The sequence below is a fragment of the Telmatherina bonti genome (genome assembly GCF_933228915.1).
Source record: "Telmatherina bonti genome assembly, chromosome: 3".
NCBI lineage: Eukaryota > Metazoa > Chordata > Actinopteri > Atheriniformes > Telmatherinidae > Telmatherina > Telmatherina bonti.
Genome location: NC_136621.1, coordinates 8,727,165 through 8,746,791, shown reverse-complemented (window position 1 = coordinate 8,746,791; position 19,627 = coordinate 8,727,165). Strand labels below are relative to the sequence as shown.

Sequence of the window (19,627 nt, the reverse complement as noted above, 5' to 3'; positions counted from 1 at the left end):
AAAGCATTTTTAGCTTTCTTTCTGAAGTAAACGTTGGCAGCCATAATCTCTTATAGGTGATTTAGTCTGATTATAGTGATTATTATATGGTGAACTAAGTTAAAATGTTGACAAACATCCCCGACTAAAGGACTGATATCCACATGGGGATGTTTCGGTGGATCCGCCTAAGTTTTCTGCATCATTAGGACGATTTATCCACAAATAAATGCTGTTTTTTGGCCCCAAAATGCAAAATTTTCAAACTGGATCCAAGTAAATGAATGTGAAAATGTCACTGTTTTATTTCCATGTTTAATCTAATCTAAATGTTTCTTTCCTGAACCATCGCCCCTCCTCCCCGTTAATCCATAATACATAACCCCACTGGCACAAGATACTGCACATCCTCCATATCTTCTCTGTTTTTGGTTCTTTCTGTAGCAGCACTATGGTGCTGCTGACAGGCCTGGCATATGTACTGCAGTTGTACACATCAATGACAGTAATTCATCTATAAACTGTTTCCAAAAACAAAAATATCCTGTTTTTTGTGGTCCAGTGACTGCTTAACGGAGAACTTCTTCTCTTCAGGACCACCAGCACCATGTTCTAAAGGAGGAAATTTCATTGATGACTTATGGAAAAAAAATCTTTATTGACTTCAGAGGAGAGGTTGACATATTTTAAATGGCTTTCTCTTTGTTTGAGTTGGTACTTTGTGCTTATTTATATTGAACAGATCTAATCTCTGTGTTTTCCTTTTAATTTAAAACAAAACATCACATTAAATAAGATTTTCCTCTTGCTGAGCATATAATTATAATAGTGTGAAGAGACTGCATAAAAACTGAAGTTCTTGCTTGTAACTCCCACCTCTGCACAGTGCATGCTGCGTGTGAGCATGTAGCGTGGAATTGGGGCACAACTTTTGAATAATCTCATCCTGCCATCTCCTAATAGCAGCCCTCTCTGGGGAGTCTGGGAAGCAGCTGTGTCACACTGACATCTTTGACCTGACTCTAAACAAGACGATATTTCTGTGGTCAGAGCCACAGACAGTCTACAGTCTGCCTAAACACTGGAGTGCTTAAACAAAAGTGGCTTTGAGTTTGCTCCGATCTGCCTGGTCATTGTTGCCATTCTGCTCCAGCTGTCTCTTGGCTTTGACCATGGTGGGCAGATCTGAAGTCTGATACACGGCGGACCTCATCCTACCACCACGACTCTGCAGCTCCACAGCAACACCCTCCCACTTCCTGTCCAGCTCTGAGAAGTGGGAGCCCCGTGGATCTCGAGGACCTCTGCGAGTTTGCCGGGTGTCCTCTGGGTTTGACATGCGTCCAATTTGATCCAAATCCAAGGCTCGCTTCGGGGTCATGTGGTTGGAGCGGGATGAAGGTGACTTGGATTTGCGGCGTGAGCGTTGAGGGGGGCGTGGTGGGGGTGGAGGAGCAGAGGGACGGTTGGGGTTGGAAGATGCTGTGTGTCTGCTTGGCATTTTAAAACCATCTCCACCTTTTTCCCTCCCTCTCCACCCGCCTCTGTCTTTACCTGAGGAAGGAGAGGCTTTAAGCGGAGCGATGCCAGGAGGAGACAATAAAACAGTAAAGAAGCCACCAGCACTGCAAACACTCACATGCAGGGAACATCGAGAGGTTTCAGAAAGAGAAAAGCAAAAAAAAAAAAAAAAAAAAAAAAAGCAAACACACACGTGTAAAACAAAGCTGGACATCTTCATCTCCATCTGATTATGTGTATGCGAGAGAAATGAAGTCAGTTATTAACAAAGTGACAAATCTAGTTAATTCTCTCACTGATGGCCGAGATCAGCCTTGAGCCAACTGTTCAAACACCATGGTTACAGTACACACACACAGAGACAGGAGAGCTGGGAGGCATCAGGAAACTAAATGGATCAGACAGATATTCCCATGCTGGTGTTAGCTATGACATCATGGGAAAGAGGTGAGATGGCTTTCAGAGTCTCTCTGTGGCTGAAAAGAGGAAACGTTGCCATGTCCACACAGGCTGCTGCCATCTGCTGGCTTACAGAGGGAGGCAGAAGAGACTTTCAGCTGAAGGAGACATGAATGGACTAGAAACTTCTTTGTGTGTGTTTGTTGTGATTGCAATTGTCTTTTTTTTTTTTTTAAACTAAAACTTAAATATATTATATACTTTATATCCTGTTTACATAAATAGAAATCTACATCATGGGTCTAGAAGATCGCACTCTGAAAACAGTGTTGTTGGACGTCTGACACACGAAATAAAGTGTTAAAAAAAGATATATGGGATCTTAAAGGTGGAGGTAAGACTAGGGTCTCATTGGTTCAGGAAACAGATACATAAACATGGAAACACAATGGGCTTAACCCTTTCATGCATATTGACCATATAGTGAACACCCAATAAGTTTTTTTTCTTGCATACTAATAAACGAGGATGATATTTTTGTAAATAAACCACTTCAGTGGATGTTAGTGAGTCATCCAATACGTTTCCACTCACTGGAGAGTAAATAAATATATTATATAACTGAACATAATTAGTTTGCGATAAATAAGAAAAGAAAATGATACAGCTATAATTTATAGAAGATTTACAATATTATAATTACACATTATTTTATAAATGCTTTATAGAATACATTAAAATGAATAATAAATCATGGTAAATTCTAAATATCACTAATAAACAAAAAAATATCATCGCAAATGTCTGTAGAGGTAAAATAGTTTTTAAAAAATGTTGCATTGTTTATTAATTTGTGCATGAAAGGGTTAAAAATTGAGGATTTTTGGGCTCCCACAGGAGCAGATCCATGTCAACAAATACTCAAACCATAAAAAGGGAAGTGGATGCAACCACTTGGCCTGAAATGCTGTTTAAACGACCATTTCTTTAAGCCCCACCTACTAAGAGGCCCACTCTCCTCTGATTGGATAGTTCAGTGTCTACAAATGATGCATACTGCAGCAGTTCTTCCTTTACTAAGTTACTGTAACATCTAATATTTAGAGCTTATCGTAACATCTACTTTTACTCAGAGATGTGAATGTTACCAGATTGGCTCCTGAAAACACACTCTTCATTTTCTCCTGATTCGTTGGTCTGAAAAGAATCAGTTTCATGTCTGAAGATGTGTATCTTCTGCAGAATGGGTCAAATATGTCCCTTCAGAGACTGCAATGCAAAAAATCCCTCTGAATTGACATTTGTGTCTCATAAAGGAACTGATGGACTCACGTCTCTGATGTGGCTTCAGCTGCAGGACTCGTCAGAACCATGTCAGCTATAAAGACTTTCATTGACTGACAATTCATTCATACTTTTTTAGAATTAAATTAAACCCTATCATTTCACTGATATATGCAGCTTAAAGAAATCCTGTAATTAAGCCGTATCAGTGGCCTAATCAGCTACATTCATTAAAAACAAATATGTGCTCGTGCCGTGAGGGAAGTAAAAAATTATCTCATTGCAGCAATTAAAGCACTTTAATAGATAACTTTTACCCTTGGCTAAATGGAGCGTGTTCCAGCATGATAAAAAAAAATGTTTATCATCCTTGATTTTCTCTTTTCTTAATCTAAAACTCAGCGTCTTCGTCATTTCAGGTAGGAAGCAAAATGGTGCTGATGCACTGGGAGGAGATTAGCTTTGCTGGCAAGTGAAAGTGGAGCTAGAAGCAATAAACTGAAAGCCACAGCTAAAATTGATTTATGGGTCCGAAACACAATATCTCCCTCTGTGATGTCTAAATCCAGATGTCTAGAGGTGCTACCTGGCAGGTACCTGATCAGGGATCAGCTCCGGACATCTATGGCCTGCGTCCTCAAGGTTAGTGGTTCTCAACCTTTTTTAAACACTTTACCCCTTGTAGTTTAACTTCTCTGTCAAACCAGGGGGTTAGTTTATTTGTTAGGTCAGAGGCCACATCCAGAGGGACAGACTGGTACAATAACACCATAACAGATAACGGCCTGAAGAGAGCTGGAACCACCGTTTCAAAGGTTCCGTTGGTAAAAAAAACCAAGACCTCAAGGTTTAACATCATGCATCACAGGGAAGGTCTATCTACTTTAGTCAGAACATGTTCAGGCCCGTCTGAAGTTTGCCTGCGACCGTCTGGATGACCCAGAGGAGTCCTGGGAGAAAGTCATGTCATCAGATGAGATCAGAATAAAAGCCTTTGGATATAAACTCCACTCGTCGAGTTCGGAGGGGAAAAATGATGAGTACTATCCTGAGAACACCATCCCTACTGTGAACCATGGAGGTGGAAGCATCATGCTATGGGGGGGGGGGGGGGGGGGGGGGGGATCTTCCAACATGACTGTCCTGTAGCACACAGCCAGGATAACCAAGGCGTGGCTCCGAACGAGGAATATCAAGTTCTGTAGTAGCCGTGCCTTTCTCCAGACCTACATACAATAGAAAATTATTGGAAGGAGCTCAATCTCTGTGTTTCTCAAACATTTTTTCTTTTTTTTTTTTTATATTTATTTATTTATATAAATAAAATTATAAAATAAAATAAATGATATATATGTGTATACACACACATAGTCATCTTCAAACATATTAATCCCCTTTCTAAATTATAATTTAGTGATATAAAATAATGTCTTCTTTTTATTGAGTTGAAGAAAAATAAATAAACAAACAAACAAATTGGTCCTGGACAAATAAGAGCACTTTTCTGATGAACAGTGGGACAGGTACAGACATCCAATTGAATGTAGTGGAAACATATTTGTTTATGAATGATGTAACATATTATTTTATCATATTTGATCACTTCTTAAAAAATATTTTTATTGAACTAGAATTAGAAAATAATGCAATTATTTTCATAACATGTTTATTTATTATTAAAACTTGCACGAGAGTGGCCCTTTTGAGGTGATGGAGTTTTATCGGCACACATATAGTCAGAGATCCTTTCCACGTCGCAGTCGGACAGGAATCTAGTTTTCCTGATAAGAGCAAATTGCTGCAGACAAAAGTCTCTGTCTTTGTGCAGGAATTTGTTTTTTAATCGTATGGACTGGTTAAATAAAAGCTGCTGCTGTTGTTGTCACATGTTTGTTCCCAAGGAAACACAAACAAATTTTTCCATTGAAAACCGTAACAGAATAAGATGATCATGTGAAGCAAATGACTCGCACAGATATGGATCGTCTGAATTTCTATGAGCCTGCGAGCATGTATGTGAGAAGCAGGAACGAGTAACTGTGTATGTGTGTCAGTGTGTGTGACAGTAGGAAGAAACAGACCCCAGTTTTGTTTGTGGGTTACCAAAGAACCAGGCATGACAAAGCACGCCTAACAAGACACTGAGCAGAGGGGAAGCCATGCATAACTAATAACCCCGTCCCCCCAAAAAGCCTTTGTAGCCCAAAAACAAAAGCCCTGTCCTGCAGAAAAAGACACACACGCACACACCCTCCCACACGAACACACACAAAAGAGAAGAGGAAACAGAGAGAGGAGAGGAATATTAAGTGTGATAAAAAGAGGGGATGAAGTTAGAAGAGAAACATCATTTCTAGCTTCTGATCAAGTTAAGAATAACAAGTTGAAAAAAGGTTGATGTTTTTCTGTTGGATATTTTCTCACGAAGCACAAAAAGTTCTGAAGATCCTGAACTAAGGTGTTCTGTGCAGAAATACCAGTCCAACAGCACAAAATACACGACTAAAAGCATCAGTTTAAAAGTAAAAATCAATGGAAAGATGATGATAAACATCAGTTTTTTATTTAATATTACTGGAATCACTAAGCTAGTCGGACTAGTGTTTACAAGCAGGCAGCATCCGACCCCTGCAGCCCAAGAAGTCGAGTTAAGCCACCTATCTCAATCTCACCAATTTCTAAAATGCATATTTTCTGTTTTTGTTGTCATGACATTAATCTGAAAGCTGTGATGTAAACACTACGAGTTTAATTCCCATAAAACCTTTCTAACTAAACACTCTACATGGCAACTTTGTATGGATCGCTAGGAATCCATTTTTCATGATTCCATATTAAACTATTTCTTTTTGGTTTTAATATTTTTTTTACTTTTTCCTCTCAGTTTTAAACGTTAACCAGTTTTATTAGTATTATCATTATTAGAAAAATGAAAACCAGAGTATTAAAGATATAAAGATTTTTAAAACTGGAAAAGCACTCAGTGTGCAGATATCCATCAAACAGCTCATTTCCACCTTCATTGTAAAGAATCCTTATAAAAATTCATGTCTCCACAAATCCTTCCAGATCACTTCCAAACTTTCATGGCATGGAAGTCAGAACAAGACCTGTTGTCAGGAAACAAATCATGAAAATCTGCCCAGCAGTTTTTGTGTAAAGTTGACAACAGACAGGTAAAAAGATGGACAGACATGCGTGGGTAAAAACTTAACCTGCTCGGTGGAGACGATCACAGATCAGAAACATCTGCAGATTTTACGTTTACCAGGAAAAGCTGCAATTATTATTTTAGGAGAATTTTGGATGCAGTTTTATTTATTGTTGTGGTTGTTGATAATAATAAAAATAATGAAAATAATACTAATAATAATCATGACATTTACTGTCGGACATTAAAAATACCTATAAATACTTCTAACTCTGCAGTAAATTTGCCCCCCCCACCCCCCGCCGGCAGATGTGTTGAGGGCAGATCAGAACAAATCTGATATTATTGAAAGCCTAATAAAAGAAAGCAGGCTGCTCACATGAGGATGCAGAGAGAGTTCAACCTCTAAAACATTTATTTGGCCTATTTACAGACGGTAGAGTCAAGTCAGCAGAACAGAGCAGAATTTGTTCCTCATGAAACACAACCTGCAATGCAATTCAACATACAGCAATATGCTTGTTTCAGATAAGAGACTATGTACAAATTAATACTTTTAGATATTAGTAAAAATTAAAACAATGGTGGATAAATTAATGTCTTGAAATTATAGTGCAGCATGAAGTAAAACCTCCGGTTCAGTTTCTCAAGATGAAACCCTGCAGCAAAGACGGCTCAAAGCCTTCTCCGCTGAAGCTCGCATGTAAACCGTCCATCTACAGTCGGCACAGACGCTGCCGCAACATTTGGTCAGAGGGCATGCATGAGCGCTCGCTATAGCCTGTGTTCATGAGTGAGAGGAGAAATGCCTGAGGTTACAGAACAATGGAAACAAGAGAAATGCAGCGGACTTGAAGCATCAACAGAAAGCTGAGAAAAAGGCGCTGTTGAGGTGCTGGAGCTTCTCGGATCTGGTTAAAACTGTTGCGTTCGTGTTTCTAAACTCCTGGAGGTGAAGGATTCAGCTGTTTTCTGACTCTCTGGGAGCTCCGTTTCATGTTACAGATTTAAAAAAAAGAAGATATTTTTGAGAAGTTAACGAAGGAAGAAAATGTGTGATGTCTTCTTTGCTAAAGTGCATTGTTAGATTCTGTACAACGGAGGGGCCTCCAGGAGGAAATTTGGCACCAATTCTCACCAATCCCCCCCAAAAGAGAAAAAAACCAACAGCAATTCCACTCCAATGTTCCTACAGATTCACAGCACACAGGAAAAAGTCCACAGACAGTTCTGTCCAGGCCAAACGCATCCATCATCCCTGGCTTTGTGTGTTTCAGTTTATTCTAACGGCTTACAGTCACATCGCTGTGTGAAAGTTATCATATTAAACTGTTTCGTCGATGAAACTCTAATTACTACTGTATTTTATGACTTCAGCACAAATCTTTACATTAGTTGTGTGTATTTTCACACTAATCTGGGATTAACGGTTCCTGTGATTCGCACTAAGATGCAGCGAGATTAAACATCCAATCAGCTAAAAGATGTTTAATCACGCAGTTCGGCGGAGAGAAAGGAGATCTGGATGCATTTTTCTGCCATTGCGCCTCAGAACAGAACTTCAAGCTGACTTGAGCAGGTCTCCAGGAAGAGGTGAAAGTTCAACAGTTCACACAGGGGGGGTACCTGAGCTCGGCCGACCGTCCTGTGCCTGCTGTTGGGGTCGGGGGTGGGGTCTGCACGGGAGGGCAGAGGGAGTGACGTAGTTGAGGTTGGGGCTGTTAATGTCAGCCTCTCCCACAAGGGTCAGATCAGACAAGGTGTCCTCCTCCAGCATTTGGACCGATTCACCCCTGCCGGAGTCCTGGAGGAGAAGATGCCGGGGGGAATGGGCCGGGTGGATCGGGGAGATGGTGCCAGGAAATGGCGGAGGCGGTTTGGCTTTCCTGTCTGCCCGACTCTCCGTGCCCAGCGCAGAGTCCAAGCTCTGGGACTGGTGGCTCGCACTGAGCAAGTGCGTGCTGCCTAAACTTCCCCGGTTGTTGCTGTTTGCCTTGTAGCCCCGGCGACCGCTGCTAGGGAAGCCGCCGTTGTTGGGGTTATGGGAGTTAGGGGTGGAGCAAGTGGGCTCAGTGTCGTTGGGAGGAGGTGCAGTCTGGTTGGTTGCCCCCGGTGACAGGCGCAGAAAGTCTGGGAGCTGTAGGTCACTTTTGTTTAGCAGGCCTCGCTGGTCGTCGGCTCGGTTGCTCTGAGCTTTGGATATGAGGTCGAAGAACTCTGCGGGCGCACACACACACACACACACACACACACACACACACACACACAAATGTATGAACAAATACATGCATGTACACACACACACACACACACACACACACACAGGAATGAAACCAACAGAATAACTTCTTAAAACAAATGTTAAGCCATTTCCATTGTACGGTTTGTAGAGAACATGCAGCAACGTGTATTAATCAGTCAAAGCTACATTCAGCAGGAGAGACTGAGCTACACGTAGCTAGCAAACTTCAGAAGCGTTTGGAGAGGAGTTAGTGTGATCAAAGCAACAAGAGACAGGGAGGTTGTTCAGTTTTTACCTTCAGCTTCGTCTATATTAATCTTTTTCTGCTTTCTTTTCTCCGGAGCCTTATGGAGAGAGACAGAGTGGTTGGGTAAGAGCTGGCTGCTCGTGTCAGGGCTGGGCCCACTCTTGCCGTTTTCCCCACGGGGGTGGGCTGAACCGGCTTTCCTTGATGGCCTGTCCTCCCCCTGGGAGCCACAAGGAGAGCGAAGCGGGGCATTAGAGCCCTGGTGAATCATAATGATGGGGGGGGGGGGGGGGGGGGGGAGTAATGACAACAAATAGGAACCAGTACTGCTAATGGGGGAGAGGGTGACAAATTGATGAACAACTTCATGGCGAGTTGTTGACACATTTTTTTGTGTTTAATAACAAAAAAACAATTTAAAAAAAAAGATGTATTTTGATCATAAACAGGTGGGATGTTCTGTTCTGACAGCCACAATGTCCATTTTGTGATCCAAGCATCATCAACGTGAAGGCTCACACACACCAAAAGACAAGAGGAACCAAGGAGGAGCTACTTTAAGCTACGCTACTGTGTGGGAGGCGAGAAAAAACCGATCACTTCCAAGTTAAACCTCAACAGCTAGAAGGAAACCCGGGTAGAAAACTATCCCTTCCAGAGGTTTCTAACAGCCAGCGAAGTCCACACGAGGTCAGGATCCCCGTCTGGCAAGTGTGCGTTGTTAAGGAAGGAAGGAAACCAGGAAACCAGAGAGGAAAGTTGATGATGCATTCAGCCACAGGCAGGCCACAATAATGGAACATTAGGAGCCGTAATGGTGTGACGTGGCCCTCGGCCCCGCAGCACACCCAGGTTTAACACACAGCAAACAGCCACGGCTGGCTGGAAGCAGCGAGAGAGACACTTAGTAGCGTGACATCATGAACCAGTCAGTGAAGACATTCGTGGGTTATAAAACATTCCAGAGGGAGAGGGAAACTGGGATGGGAACTGGACATCTTACTGTTGCTGACTGGTTTCTGCTCGTAGGGGCTGGAAGATGAGCCTTAGAGGGGGCGACTTTCTGTTTGTCTGCTGAGGGATGGAGAGGAACCAGAGTAAAAACAGAACCTCAGAACCAGAAGATCCTGTCAGCAGATCACCTGGATCATCATGTGTGTGTTTCTTACCTTTCCCCGGCAAGCTTTCTGCTGTGTCTAAGACCACTCGCAACCCGTCCAAGTTGGAAATAGGAAGCCCGAGATCTAAAGGCTCTGACTCCCCACTCTGCAGCGCACACACACACACACACACACACACACACACATTTAAGAGGTTTATGTCATCACCTACACTGCATGCCTGTCTGCAGGCTGGGGAGAGACTTACAATGCGCGCCACCAGATCAGACAGGTGCAGGCCATATTTGGCCACCACAGGCCTGAGGACCTCCGTCACTGGCTTTGTGGGTTTAGCTTTAAGACCCACTGAACGGTTGATAGGGACCAGGTCGAGTCTGGAGAGAAGAAAAGGATCAAAACTCTCTGAGCTCCACGTCCTCAGAGATACGTCTTTAACCTTCATATTTATCTATAAGTCTGAAATCTTATTTTGAGTAACAGAAGAATACAGAGACGTACCTGAAAAGAGTACGTTTTTCTAGTCTGAGGTCCCGGGAACATAGAGTCATGCAGTCCTGGTCCAAAACAAGTGGCTGAGAAAGCAAAACATCAGTTAACAGAAAAGTCCAGTAACACGTTTTAACTTCCCGTTACTGATTCACACTTCATTGTTTTCCTTCTTATATCTACTTGTATGAAATCTTTGAGGCACAAAAACAAGCTCCTCCTCAGGTACCTTCTCCCCTCCGACCAAGAAGAGGTCTATAGCTGCCAGGTTGATGCAGAGCTTGTCACAGAGACCCTGCAGCAGGTCTCTGATGGACACGCCGGCCCGCAGCGGAACGGAGCAACACGAGCCATCTGGCAGGCTGATGTTGCACTGCCTCAAGGGGGCGCTGCCTCCTCCTCCTCCTCCGGCTCCTCTCTCTGATGCTGCACCACGACAAGTTTCACCCTAAAACACAAAATATATCGGGACCGAGACGTCCGGTATTTGGTCAGATAAATCACCTTAAACACTTTTCTTCATTTTCCTCACAAAAAACACACATATAAATATGTAAGATGCTTTTAATATTTGATTTATATATCCATATTAGATCATATATCAATATTACATGCTGCATAATACTATATATAATAGGTATATAAGGTATATTGGCATTTTATTCTCTAATAAGTTTAATTGTATTAGAAAAACACATCTATTGTGTATATATGTGAAAAAGAACAGGTTATTTAAAGTACAACGAAAACTTATTGTAATATTTATTGTTTTTCTCATTCCAAATGTATCTAAATATGTGAAAAGAATCCCAGTCTTCCTTGTAATCTGTGAAAACCATTTGCTTGTTTTTCTTTTGAAAAGGATTGATGTTTGGAGGTTTTTTCCGTCTCAAAGTCTCCTGCCAGCAGGGACGACACTTAAATCCTTTAGTTGTTCCGTTTCTCTTCGTTTAGGTTCTGATCCTCATCACTACCCTGAAACTGCCACTTATTAGACACTACGAGGTTATTTCTTTCTCTTTGGAACTTTTCTATCCAAAAAGACTGAATGTATTTTCTGTAATTTGTGTCTCCTCATCTCCTCTCGACTCCTCTGTGGCGGAGACCCAGATACTGATCTCAGCCAAGCATTTTAAGGAAAAAGTCATGCGTTTGAGGACTTATAAGTTTGGATTTGGATGTGTTTGCTTTGCTTTTGGCATCGTTGCCAGCAGGGAGTGTGACACTTAAATGATTTATTTAGCTTGTGGAGACTTTTGAGTTGTTTATAAACCCAATAAGAGTCGTCGGTGTACGAGGACAGCTGAGTCTTTAGGAAAGATTCCGTTAAAAGGAGTGGAGACCTTTAAGTTTCATCGTGCACGGTAAAGTGTTGCCTTTGTAATCCTGTTTATTAACATAGTAAATGAATTAAGAATTACTCAGGTCTGTTTCATGGAGGAGAAAGAAGAGAATAATGTTTAAGCTGCTCCACATATACATAACACCCCCCCCACCAGACTCACCTCATTCCTCATTCCTCCTGACGTTCCCATTTCAAGACTGGCTCCTGAAGACAGTGACCCCTGGGACTCACGGCGACCATTACTGCCAGAGAAGTCTGAAAAGACACAAAGAATTTACAAAGAAAAACATAAGAGACGCATAAAAATAACCATAACGCCTCGTTTATAAAACAGAAATGCAGTAAAATGTCAGAATACTTCAGTTTAGGCGTTACTTTTACTTTTCCACCATTTAAACACACAAATCCTTCCAACTGCAGACATTTCTTCTCCTTAAAGTCTGAAACTAGTAAATCTGCTTCAGAAAGGTTTACATGTGTGTCCGTATGCATGGTTTCAAGGCGAGGACCTGTTTGTGTGTGTGTGTGTGTGTGTGTGGGGGGGTGAAGACAACGGGGGGGGGGGCACCAAGCTTACCTTTACATTACAAAAACAAAACCTGCTTTTAACCTTTAAAGGGTGTTTTGAGTCATTTTTTTGACCCACAAAATCCAGAGTTTTAAAGAAAAATGTAAAAATACAAAGTTGAACAACAGTATGCATGATTTTTATTGTAATTAAGTAAAACTATTGTTTACAGTAAAAACAAACACATTTTAGGGTGGACTAGCCCTTTAAACCAGCAGCAGTCTTGTAAAACGTCTGTATATCAGGGAAGAGCTCTTAATCTGGAACTCATAGACAGGGAAAATAATCAAACTAAATATAAAACAATACTGACTGTAGCTGTAGTCGACCAGCTCTCGCTTTTTGGGGCCTTTGCCGAAACTCCTGTTGCGAGACCAGGAGAAGAACATGCCTTTCCTCCGGTCTCCTGACTCATCGCGGCTGTCCTCATTCAAAGATCGACCTGATTTGCTCTTTTTGTCCTCCTGCAAGCAATAAAAATGAATAAATTATTAATAAATAATGATGTGAAGACAGGAAGTTGTGAACAAAACCCCTGAAAATGAAACAAAGCCGACAAGACACACAAAAGCCAGACTGTTTTTCCCAGGAAGGACCATAAACATGTCTTTGCTCTACAGGTGATGGCTTTGTGCTGGATTAGCAATAAAAATGAATAAATTATTAATAAATAAAGATGTGAAGACAGGAAGTTGTGAACAAAACCCCTGAAAATGAAACAAAGCCGACAAGACACACAAAAGCCAGACTGTTTTTCCCAGGAAGGACCATAAACATGTCTTTGCTCTACAGGTGATGGCTTTGTGCTGGATTACCTTCTTGGGTGTGGAGAGGTTGGAGCGGTCGGAACCGGTGGTGCTGTGTTTGGAGGTGGGGCTGCTGGGGATGTGATACGGGTCAGGCAACGGCCTTCCCTCCACCTCTGCCAGCATACACTCCTGATAAAGCAACGACTTGAGGAACCGCGTGTAGCTGTCGAACTTCATCAGGTTGAAGATCTGACAGGTAGAAGAGAAACCAGTATGACCAGTATGAAAGAGAAAATGTGAAAAGTAGAACATTTGTATATTTTATGACAAAATATTTTATATTAAAATAAATATGCACAAGTAAAGATTAAAGAGTCTATGGATGGAAGGCAAAGCAACAAAGGAAATACGAAGATGAAAATCAGCAACTGCTCTCCATGAAAGTGGAAACAAACCTACTGGAAAATAATCTAATAAGTAACTGGTTGATGGTGCAGCAGAGCCAAAGAGACACAAACTGAATTTCACTTCAAAAGAACAAGCATGTTTTCAGCAAGCTACACGACAACCTAACATGTGTATAAAAATCCTGGAAAGAGTCCGACAGAGGAAAGCAGATGAAACCAGCAGACCGCTGCCACCACCTGCCTCCTGCTCCGTGATCACCACTTTTCACCTGGAAGCCTGAAAACACCTTTCACTGGAAACATCTGAGATCAGGATCAGGATCAAGCCCACATTGTACTCATAGGAGCTGGTCTGGGATCTGCTAGCAAGCCCCCTCAGCAAACACACCTGCAGCATGTCAGAGCAGAAAACTCTACATTTTCCCAACATCCCAGAGTTACTAGAGAGAGATAAAAACGCATAAATCTAGCCACACTCTGGAGTATTTGGACACTTTTGGAAGCTTATGTAAAAGTACATGTAGTTTACTGAGGATCGGGCTCCGTCACAGGATCTGCCCCCGTCTCTAACCCTCACAAGAACCTTGGTCGTCATGCAGCAGCAGCCGCTCTACAGACCGACAGGATTTGTGTCGAAATTCTGTCAACTACCGAGTCAGAGGAGCGTCTTACTCTGATTTGCATCCCAGAAGCTGTTCATAACTTCTCTCACCACATTCATGGCCCCTGAATAACCAAGCCTGTGTCGCCAACATCTGTCCAGCTCTAGTGATTTAGAGAAGACATCTCCTTCCTTCCTTTTGCTGTTTCGCTCTCACCAGATATCTGAACCTGATCTATCTGCATAGATGTTTCACGACTCGTATTTTACAGCTGAGTCATCAGCAAACCTCATTAAGGCTAAAAAGTAACTTGAGATAAAAGAAAAACAACGAATAAACGCTACGTAACTGCAATAGATCCTCTCAACATGTGTGATTCTCCAGCCTCATGTGACAGTGACGTGTCTGAGAGCCGCGAGGCGGAAATGCGTCCAAATTGCATGTTTGATTTGGCATATGTGTGTAAATCTTCCATCAGCAGTGCCACGGGATCTTCATGACCCCAGGGGTACCCTGGAAAAGCTACTTTTAGACTTTGCCGTGATATGAGTGGGTGTTTGATGTGTAAAAATATAGAAGGCGATGGTGAGGATACCCTTCTAGCCTTGTGACTCTTATCTGAGTCTGAACATCTGAGTTTAGAGGCTGAGATCAATAAAGCTTTTCAGCTACTTTGCCCCCCCCCCCCCCCCCCCCCCCGCCCAACATCAGCATCTAAGAAGCCATTCACATCCATGTTGCTAGACAGCGAGCAACAATGAATGGCTGACCTTATGCTGCATGAGCATTCGGCTCTGTAGTTCCGAGGACAGTTTCAATAGGGGTTTGTTGTGATTCTGTTTTATGAGTAACAATAAATTTGTCCTTCAGGGAGAGCCTCCTTTCACTTCCCGGTGACAAGCAGGGTTCAGCCTCTGCAGCAGAAGGCAGAAGGAACGCAGTTCTTGGTGTTTTCTACCTGCAGTTGCTGCTCTTTAAACATGTCTGGCTTTGGTGCATTGAGGATGTCATCAGCAAGCTGAGCCTGGCTGTCGATGTTGACTGGCGTTGTGGCTTTACTGGACAGGAAGCTGTTGTAGATTTCCCTGGCACGCTGCGAGAGCTGAAGACAAAAGAAATAAGTAAAACAGAGCCGATTGCTACATAAAGTAGTAAAGCCAAATGATGTCTTTAGCTTTGTGAGTTACCTGTTTGTTGTCATTCTCTGGAACATGGCTGAAGAACTCACAGGCTTGCCAGAAGAGGATATTCTCCTCACTGAACTCTTTCTTTAGAAACTCCTGTAGCGAAACATGTGGATCAGTGACATACGCTGCATTATTTAACGAGAAGAAAATTACACACAAAATCACAACCCAGTGGAAAAAAAGGCAAAATCTATACAAAAAAAACCTGCAAAAAAGCATAATTAAGGCTAGAATAAAGTAGCAGTGAAAGTTTTAAAGTACCGAGAAGTATCGGACTCCAACAGGGTCTTGCAGCAGCCTCTCAAAGCTGACGGCCCAGCTAGCCACCCTCCGTTCAGTGTGGCGCCGGTGACTCTGGACACTGGGCAGACTGGCATTGCTGTTCAGACTGTTGTCACTGCTGCAGCCCTGCAGCTCCACACTGTTCAGCTCTGCTCACACACACACACACACACACACAATGCACACATGAAACAGTTGCAGCAGGAAGAGCTGGGGTGTCAGAGTATACACAACCGCATACTCATCATTAAACCTAACTATGGCCAAATTTACCAGTACAATGGACCAGTGTGTCCCATGCCCATGAAAAAGCAACAGTTCAGTCCAGTGTGACCACCTTCCCCCCCACAATGTGTGTTTCTTTGCCGCAATAAACTTTTCAGATCTTTCTCAGCGTGCACAAGATGCAACAAATAACCATCCATCCATCCATTTTCTTCTCCGCTAAGTTCAGGTATGGGCCGCAGGGAGGCTGGAGTCTATCCCAGCAGTCACTGGGCGAGGGGCAGGGAACATCCTGGACACATAGCCAGTCCATCACAAGGCCACAACAAAATATAATACCGTTCATGTGTTTACAGGCACAAAGAAATCAGGATCCAAGCACTAAAGGCTTTTTACCGCTCTGAAATTCTCCTCCTCCTGACTGCCATAATGTCGACTCCCTTCCTCCCTTTAAAACTCACCTGTTCAAACTTGCCTACAAACTCTCACCTTTCTTCAATTTATCAGTTTAAACTTTGGATTTCAGCTGCTTTTTATTTTACTCCATTTTAATCCACTTACATGGCTTTAATCTGCTTTTTATATCTATTTATTTGGATTTGATGATTTGAATGGTAAAGTGTCCTTGGGTTTCCTAAAAGGTGTCCTAAAATATATATTATTATTATTAATATTAGTAGCAGTATTATTATTAGTAGTAGTAGTAGTAGTAAGTAGCAGTAGTAGTAAGTAGTATTAGTAGTTGTAAGTGGTAGGTAGTAAGTAGTATTAGTAGTTGTAAGTGGTAGTAGTAGTAAGTAGCAGTAGTAGTAAGTAGTATTAGTAGTTGTAAGTGGTAGGTAGTAAGTAGCAGTAGTAGTAAGTAGTATTAGTAGTTGTAAGTGGTAGGTAGTAAGTAGCAGTAGTAGTAAGTAGTATTAGTAGTTGTAAGTGGTAGGTAGTAAGTAGCAGTAGTAGTAAGTAGTATTAGTAGTTGTAAGTGGTAGGTAGTAAGTAGCAGTAGTAGTAAGTAGTATTAGTAGTTGTAAGTGGTAGGTAGTAAGTAGCAGTAGTAGTAAGTAGTATTAGTAGTTGTAAGTGGTAGTAGTAGTAAGTAGCAGTAGTAGTAAGTAGTATTAGTAGTTGTAAGTGGTAGGTAGTAAGTAGCAGTAGTAGTAAGTAGTATTAGTAGTTGTAAGTGGTAGGTAGTAAGTAGCAGTAGTAGTAAGTAGTATTAGTAGTTGTAAGTGGTAGGTAGTAAGTAGCAGTAGTAGTAAGTAGTATTAGTAGTTGTAAGTGGTAGGTAGTAAGTAGCAGTAGTAGTAAGTAGTATTAGTAGTTGTAAGTGGTAGTAGTAGTAAGTAGCAGTAGTAGTAAGTAGTATTAGTAGTTGTAAGTGGTAGGTAGTAAGTAGCAGTAGTAGTAAGTAGTATTAGTAGTTGTAAGTGGTAGTAGTAGTAAGTAGCAGTAGTAGTAAGTAGTATTAGTAGTTGTAAGTGGTGGTAGTAGTAGTAAGTAGCAGTAGTAGTAAGTAGCAGTAGCAGTAAGTAGTATTAGTAGTTGTAAGTGGTAGTAGTAGTAAGTAGCAGTAGTAGTAAGTAGTATTAGTAGTTGTAAGTGGTAGTAGTAGTAAGTAGCAGTAGTAGTAAGTAGTATTAGTAGTTGTAAGTGGTAGTAGTAGTAAGTAGCAGTAGTAGTAAGTAGTATTAGTAGTTGTAAGTGGTAGGTAGTAAGTAGCAGTAGTAGTAAGTAGTATTAGTAGTTGTAAGTGGTAGTAGTAGTAAGTAGCAGTAGTAGTAAGTAGTATTAGTAGTTGTAAGTGGTAGTAGTAGTAAGTAGCAGTAGTAGTAAGTAGTATTAGTAGTTGTAAGTGGTAGGTAGTAAGTAGCAGTAGTAGTAAGTAGTATTAGTAGTTGTAAGTGGTAGTAGTAGTAAGTAGCAGTAGTAGTAAGTAGTATTAGTAGTTGTAAGTGGTAGTAGTAGTAAGTAGCAGTAGTAGTAAGTAGTATTAGTAGTTGTAAGTGGTAGTAGCAGTAGTAGTAAGTAGTATTAGTAGTTGTAAGTGGTAGTAGTAGTAAGTAGCAGTAGTAGTAAGTAGTATTAGTAGTTGTAAGTGGTAGTAGTAGTAAGTAGCAGTAGTAGTAAGTAGTATTAGTAGTTGTAAGTGGTAGGTAGTAAGTAGCAGTAGTAGTAAGTAGTATTAGTAGTTGTAAGTGGTAGTAGTAGTAAGTAGCAGTAGTAGTAAGTAGTATTAGTAGTTGTAAGTGGTAGTAGTAGTAAGTAGCAGTAGTAGTAAGTAGTATTAGTAGTTGTAAGTGGTAGTAGTAGTAAGTAGCAGTAGTAGTAAGTAGTATTAGTAGTTGTAAGTGGTAGTAGTAGTAAGTAGCAGTAGTAGTAAGTAGTATTAGTAGTTGTAAGTGGTAGTAGTAGTAAGTAGCAGTAGTAGTAAGTAGTATTAGTAGTTGTAAGTGGTAGGTAGTAAGTAGCAGTAGTAGTAAGTAGTATTAGTAGTTGTAAGTGGTAGGTAGTAAGTAGCAGTAGTAGTAAGTAGTATTAGTAGTTGTAAGTGGTAGGTAGTAAGTAGCAGTAGTAGTAAGTAGTATTAGTAGTTGTAAGTGGTAGGTAGTAAGTAGCAGTAGTAGTAAGTAGTATTAGTAGTTGTAAGTGGTAGTAGTAGTAAGTAGCAGTAGTAGTAAGTAGTATTAGTAGTTGTAAGTGGTAGTAGTAGTAAGTAGCAGTAGTAGTAAGTAGTATTAGTAGTTGTAAGTGGTAGTAGTAAGTAGCAGTAGTAGTAAGTAGTATTAGTAGTTGTAAGTGGTAGTAGTAAGTAGCAGTAGTAGTAAGTAGTATTAGTAGTTGTAAGTGGTAGGTAGTAAGTAGCAGTAGTAGTAAGTAGTATTAGTAGTTGTAAGTGGTAGTAGTAGTAAGTAGCAGTAGTAGTAAGTAGTATTAGTAGTTGTAAGTGGTAGTAGTAGTAAGTAGCAGTAGTAGTAAGTAGTATTAGTAGTTGTAAGTGGTAGTAGTATTAGAGAATCCCATGTGCCTGTCCGACCACTGATGTGTTGCCTATTGTCTTCATGGCTATTTTCATGATGTTTGTAAGTATTTCTCTCAGCTGAACAGTAGCGGTGTTGTACCAAACACTGGTAAATGATTGTTTTTGTTGGGATCGACTCCACACAGCCGAAGTTTGCAGGAAAATGTCTCTCTGATCCATCTCGGAACACAGGACTTCAACGTCGTCATTGCAACGACTTGAGTCTGACTTCATTAGATTTCTTTACTTTTTTCATTTGTTTGTTTTTTGTTACTATACCTGTTGTTTTCATCATTAGTGTCATTGTGATTGCAGCCCCGCTCCTCCCCTGCAGCTACATCTAACCACTGTAAACATTTAAATAACTGTTGTCATTGCTTACATTATCACCTCTGCCAGGGAGGTTGTTTTTACCCAGGTTTATCTATCTGTCTGTTGCTGCAGATTTTGTGATTTTATTTCTGAGACGGGTCTTTTGGGAGAGATCTGGAAGGATCACATGTGGAGACATGAATTTTTAGAAGGATCACACACAATATGGGTGGAAATGAGCTGCTTGGCGTTTTCTTGCGCTCCAAGAGCTTTCCTTGTTGTTTTTCTTGTCATTATTGTCGCCATTCTTTCACTTTTTTCCTTTTTGCTGCATTTTATTTTCTCTTTCATTTAGCATGTATACTTACACACCTGCCTCTTGCTTGCTTGTTTGGTTCAAGGTCAAGTTTCTGTGTAAAGCTTGTGTCTGACAATGTAGGTTGCTCAAAGTGCTGCACAATAATGACTGAACAAAACAAAACAATTGTCTCATGTTAGAGTAGC

The 19,627-nt window shown here is 41.2% G+C and overlaps 1 protein-coding gene across 2 annotated transcripts in view; it reads right to left on the bottom strand.

Annotated features, from left to right (window-relative positions):
- Positions 1 to 7,843: 7,843 nt before the first annotated feature.
- Positions 7,844 to 19,627, bottom strand: part of rgs12b (regulator of G protein signaling 12b) — a 55,936-nt gene continuing 44,152 nt past the window's right edge. The window contains exons 7-19 of one of the 2 annotated variants that reach the window (XM_079264305.1): positions 15,550 to 15,719; positions 15,289 to 15,381; positions 15,060 to 15,203; positions 13,159 to 13,341; positions 12,657 to 12,807; positions 11,936 to 12,030; positions 10,660 to 10,878; positions 10,443 to 10,516; positions 10,192 to 10,318; positions 9,993 to 10,089; positions 9,827 to 9,897; positions 8,872 to 9,043; positions 7,844 to 8,551 (exon numbers count right to left, since the gene is read on the bottom strand). In XM_079264305.1, the coding sequence (XP_079120431.1) occupies positions 7,944 to 8,551; positions 8,872 to 9,043; positions 9,827 to 9,897; positions 9,993 to 10,089; positions 10,192 to 10,318; positions 10,443 to 10,516; positions 10,660 to 10,878; positions 11,936 to 12,030; positions 12,657 to 12,807; positions 13,159 to 13,341; positions 15,060 to 15,203; positions 15,289 to 15,381; positions 15,550 to 15,719 (2,204 nt within the window). In that variant the 3' untranslated portion in view covers positions 7,844 to 7,943. The remainder of the gene's footprint in view (positions 8,552 to 8,871; positions 9,044 to 9,826; positions 9,898 to 9,992; positions 10,090 to 10,191; positions 10,319 to 10,442; positions 10,517 to 10,659; positions 10,879 to 11,935; positions 12,031 to 12,656; positions 12,808 to 13,158; positions 13,342 to 15,059; positions 15,204 to 15,288; positions 15,382 to 15,549; positions 15,720 to 19,627) is intronic. The other variant, XM_079264304.1, reaches the window with a different exon arrangement.